Genomic DNA, 4,529 nt, shown 5'->3' on the forward strand with positions numbered 1-4,529 from the left:
ATGACTTACACATAATGTGCATCGCCTGTTATAAATTAGCAAATATTCCAAGTCTGTGGACCCGACGTAGCCTAATCCACCCCAAACCACGTGATAACCATCCGAGCATAAAGTTTGACAAAGTAACATAATCCACAGGATCATGCAACGATAACAAAATGAATATGACTGTGACCGTACGTGACATTAACCATGCGTGACGCGATCACGTGACCACCGAAACTTACTGTTGGACAAAGAGGGGGCTTCCCTGTCGAGGAACTGGGCTAAACCGGAACTTGCATTCCACTCTGAATTAGTTTACTTTTAATTTTAGACTTATTTGTACAAATAATTTACGCGTGTTGGTCAACTAGAGAGATGTTATTAAGTGAGGAAATAATAATGTATAAAATTTGTTGAGAGGAAAACTATGCCCAAATACGAGTTTTAAATAGTGTTTTATCAACTTGAAGGTATTCCAATTTACATTATTTCAAACCTACAACAGCAAACAAATGGTTCTCAAACTTGAATTAAACGTCTTTTAATTTTCGAAAAAAGCAAGTTTGGTTAAAGAGCTATTAGTGTGAAACAATTACGAGTCATTTACTAATTTTATTCATAGGCTACCATCGGTAAGAATATATAGATTAAAGTAGGCGTATCGCGGTCGCAGTGAAACAGTTTTGCTTATCCTATTTTGAGAACATCCAATTTGACAGTTTTTCTCTTCTTAACATTTCAGTTTTAACCTTACAAGACCGCAAACTTAAAGAACACACTGTGTTACAGCATAAAATATATTTTAACTTTACACTCACCTCCGACTCTTTGACCCACAGACAACCTGGGGCTAATATTAACATCAGCCATGGGAGTGGGGAGTCTTGTAGTAAAGGCGGGAGTTCCGTCCTCTCCAGGGCCGTCGATGAAAACGCTCACGTCCCGATCGTAGACTTGTATCGCTAGGTGGTGCCAGGCGTTAGGCGGGAAAGACACGCGAAGCATCTGATACTGCGGTCGCCCGGTCCGACTCAGATACTGCATGATAATTGACATCCGGGATACTAGGACAGCCAGGATGGTTACCTGGGGATACCGGGGTCCTGCTTGCTTCTCAAAGATCACCCTGGTGGGAAAAGGAGAGTCAATAACCACATGAGTGAACTAAGAGAGTATATGTTGGGGTATGCTGTTTATGGCCTTGACTTTTAATTTTAAAAGTTTTTAACTTAGGATACAATTTGAGATTTCTATTCATAATTTTTGATTTGGGTTTCGGTGGACATAACATGTATTGCCTAACATAATTAGGGACACAAAAAACGATTATGTTTTTTCTTTGATAAATTAAACTAAGAATAGAATTTCATGCATAGTATGTCTTGCTTGTAGTGCTGTTAGCAAAAAAATCTTTGCAACAAAAAGAGAGTCTTTAACAAACGCCTATACAAAACACTGCTTAAGTTGTTTTTAAGCAGTGTTAAAGACACTGAAATCTAAATAAACAAACTAACCCAGCGTTTCTCGGTTCCTGCTTCAACCAGACTGCTATGGTGAAATGACCTCTACGGTCCATCTTGGTGACCTTGCCAGGTAGAAAGCGACAAGCTGGATCGTTATAGAACTTAAACGAAGGTAGATCTGCACGTCGGATTTTCACATCAGTGTAATCAGGAACAACACACGAACCCTTCTCGCCATCAAGGACATTTATAAAGCGGATAGACGAACTAAAAATTGAAACACAACAATAAACGTGCGAGGTATTGGACACAGGGTTTGGTAGAAGCAATAAAAACTAAACAAGTCTCAACGAACCAATCCTCAAGATATCAGAAGTGCAAATACATTCGAGTCGTGTTACAAAATTGTCTAACTTCTGCCTTCATAGAATCGAATAGGGCATAGCCAATGACAGTCGAATAGCAAATGACAACAAGTCTTATTTTTAACGACAAACCAATTTTTTTTTACTGCACGAATTACAAATGCCACAAAGAAAAGGCAATAGCTAGTCAATTAAATAGCAATTAGACGTCTGTACTGTTTCTTCATAACGGATTCCTGCTACAGTCATGCTCACAACTTCAGGCAGTACATTCAATTTCACGAGGTAGGGTTGAAACTTACCTTGTGCTGGGATCCTTTTCTCGATCTCTTCCTGGGCATTGTTGGTCGCAAGTCTTCTGGGTGCAAGCCCGCTGTTCCAATCCCTCACTGGAATCGACTGGAGCGCAGAAGTTGGATTGAGATGGAATCCCGCAGGTCGAAGTCAGTGGTGCAGTGACGATCTTCTTGAATTTGGCGACGTCTTCCAGAGGAGGATAACTCCCTGTTGTGCGACCTTGACCGGACGTTAAGCGAATAAAGTGGACCAGGAACGTAAATAACATGGAAAACTGCATGATTTTGTGAACTGTGTAATGGTGCTGCTTAAAAACTACAGAATATGCATTTCGACAGACTTTCTGAAGGAAATCACAATAAAACAATATTTTAAAGGGTTTCCGAGACGTATTTCCCGCATTGCCCTTTTAGTAGCTGAATGATTTATAGCACTCCAAACAAAACTCAAATATGGTTAAAAATGATGAAACAAAAATCAAAATATCGCTAGTTTTAACTATGTTGACTCGTTTTATTTCTGCATAACCGTCGCATATCGAAAAAATACTCCAAAGCCTTTATACTCGAATAACTTAAAAATCTGTCAGCTGGCTAATTGCAACAACCATGCATATATTTTAATTTAACCAGGTCCTTTATTTTAATTTAACAATTGGAATTGAACTTTACAATGTAATTGCAAACATCACATTTTCTTTTTGCATTGCTTCACAAACTGGTCTATGCTTGATAAAGGTACATAGCGTTAAAACTGCATATATCAAAGTCTTAAACTCCTTGTCCCTTTTCTTTTTTGTGTAAACGGTTTCCATGCAGACAACACCTGGCGCGCTGTGCATGCATAATTTAACGCAAAGAATATAAGAAGTGGAAAGCATGAAATATTGAAATTAATATTATATGGGCAGCTTTGCGCATAACTTCATGCTGTAGGCTACATGTGTGTTCAATTGAACAAAAACGAATTAAACTTCAGATCGATCGATCCAATTTACAACTAATATGGTGGTTAAAGGTAAGAAAAATACAAACGTGTAGCGTTCGGATAAATAATAATAATACTTCGTTTGATTTAAAACACATCTGCCTTTTGCTAAGCAATAACTACAATTCAAAGTCCCGCTTTTTTTACTTAGTAACAACAGGTTATAATGTTATGAAAAAAACTGTAACAAGAAGTTAGTTTTGCTTCATTAAATTAAAGCTGGTGGTTTTGTTTTAGTCCCCATAAAAGTGTTACTTTACTTTAACGATGAAACAACATCAACTATTTTTCAGTGAAAAGAAACAATAAAATTTTACTTGACCGTTTTGTAAAATTGTAAAGTGATGCATTGTCACTATAAAGTTACAAATAGTAGGCGAAGTGTCAACATATAATTTAAAATTTGCAAAACGATTAATTTAACGTTCTGAAAACCTCGGTCATGCAAGAAGAGACAAACTGGCAAACCAGTAAGTAACCAATTGGCAAATTGTTTAAAGTTTAAACACTAACAGTAAACAATACTTTTCTGCCTCCTAAACTGTAACTAAACTAGAAATCCTTTATTGGTAACCGATAGTCTAAAACGACGAAGCAATAATCAATCTACAACTCCCCGGTTTCACAAATGTAGGAAACAAAATAGTTTAAATATGTCACAAAAACAATTCGTAAATGGCTTTAAACAATTGTCAGTAGCAACGGCATCGCAAATAGGCGACACAACAATGTACTGGCTCGTGGATTGGGGGGAGGATGGGGGGGAACAAGCCCTCCTCTTACTCGAGGGCTCTTCACTTAGCGAGGAACGTTCGAAAACGTCCACGGTCCCGTCGCAAATGCGAGCACTTGCCCGCCGCAGCTTTATCCACTCTGTGACGTTACAATGAGTAATTGTGACGGGTTGCGTAACCGCGTCATGGTGGTGGAGATCAAGCGTTTCACGTCTTTGGAAAGCGGCGACGACCGTACAAGAACATAGTGTGTACAAATACTTCTTTATACGCACCGTGTTCAGGTAAGAAGGATATGATGTCAGTATTACTAGAGCGTTTAGCGTAACGTCATTTTGCTCTTCTTTATGGATGAGTCTAAAAAACTCATGTCGGAATTAAGTCGATCAAAACAAATTTGCGTTAGAACAATTATTGGCGAAATACTTATTATTAACTTTTTATTGACCGATTCTGCTTTCCTAAGGAAACTGTTTCCCACATTTCAAAGTTTGAACACTTGAAACAAGCATTAATTGTCGATAATCGGTCAGAGGGGTCAGATACAAGTTTTTATAATTTGGAACACTATACACGGACTTAAAAAGAAATTATATCAAAAACATAACGTCTGCATGATGTATGTTTTGAATGGGGTTTGGATGGTTCTTGGTTGCAAACAGATTGTTTAATTTCAGCAGAAAGTTGCACCAGCCGTG

At 38.0% G+C, this 4,529-nt stretch overlaps 2 protein-coding genes across 2 annotated transcripts in view; both read right to left on the minus strand.

The window, feature by feature from the left end:
- LOC145222967 (usherin-like) overlaps window positions 1-278 on the minus strand; it is a 48,353-nt gene extending 48,075 nt beyond the window's left edge. Inside the window, exon 1 of the mRNA XM_080089239.1 lies at window positions 228-278. The gene's annotated coding sequence lies outside the window, so the exon portion shown is untranslated. The remainder of the gene's footprint in view (window positions 1-227) is intronic.
- LOC145223745 (usherin-like) lies at window positions 187-2,442 on the minus strand. The gene is made up of 4 exons (XM_080090137.1): window positions 2,116-2,442; window positions 1,500-1,715; window positions 804-1,111; window positions 187-290 (listed from the first exon to the last, which is right to left on the minus strand). Exons 1-4 carry the CDS (start codon window positions 2,388-2,390, stop codon window positions 187-189), a joined length of 903 nt encoding a protein of 300 aa, XP_079946263.1. The 5' UTR covers window positions 2,391-2,442.
- Window positions 2,443-4,529: the final 2,087 nt, after the last annotated feature.

The sequence above is a fragment of the Phallusia mammillata genome, chromosome 4 (assembly GCF_965637545.1).
Source record: "Phallusia mammillata chromosome 4, kaPhaMamm4.hap1.1, whole genome shotgun sequence".
NCBI lineage: Eukaryota > Metazoa > Chordata > Ascidiacea > Phlebobranchia > Ascidiidae > Phallusia > Phallusia mammillata.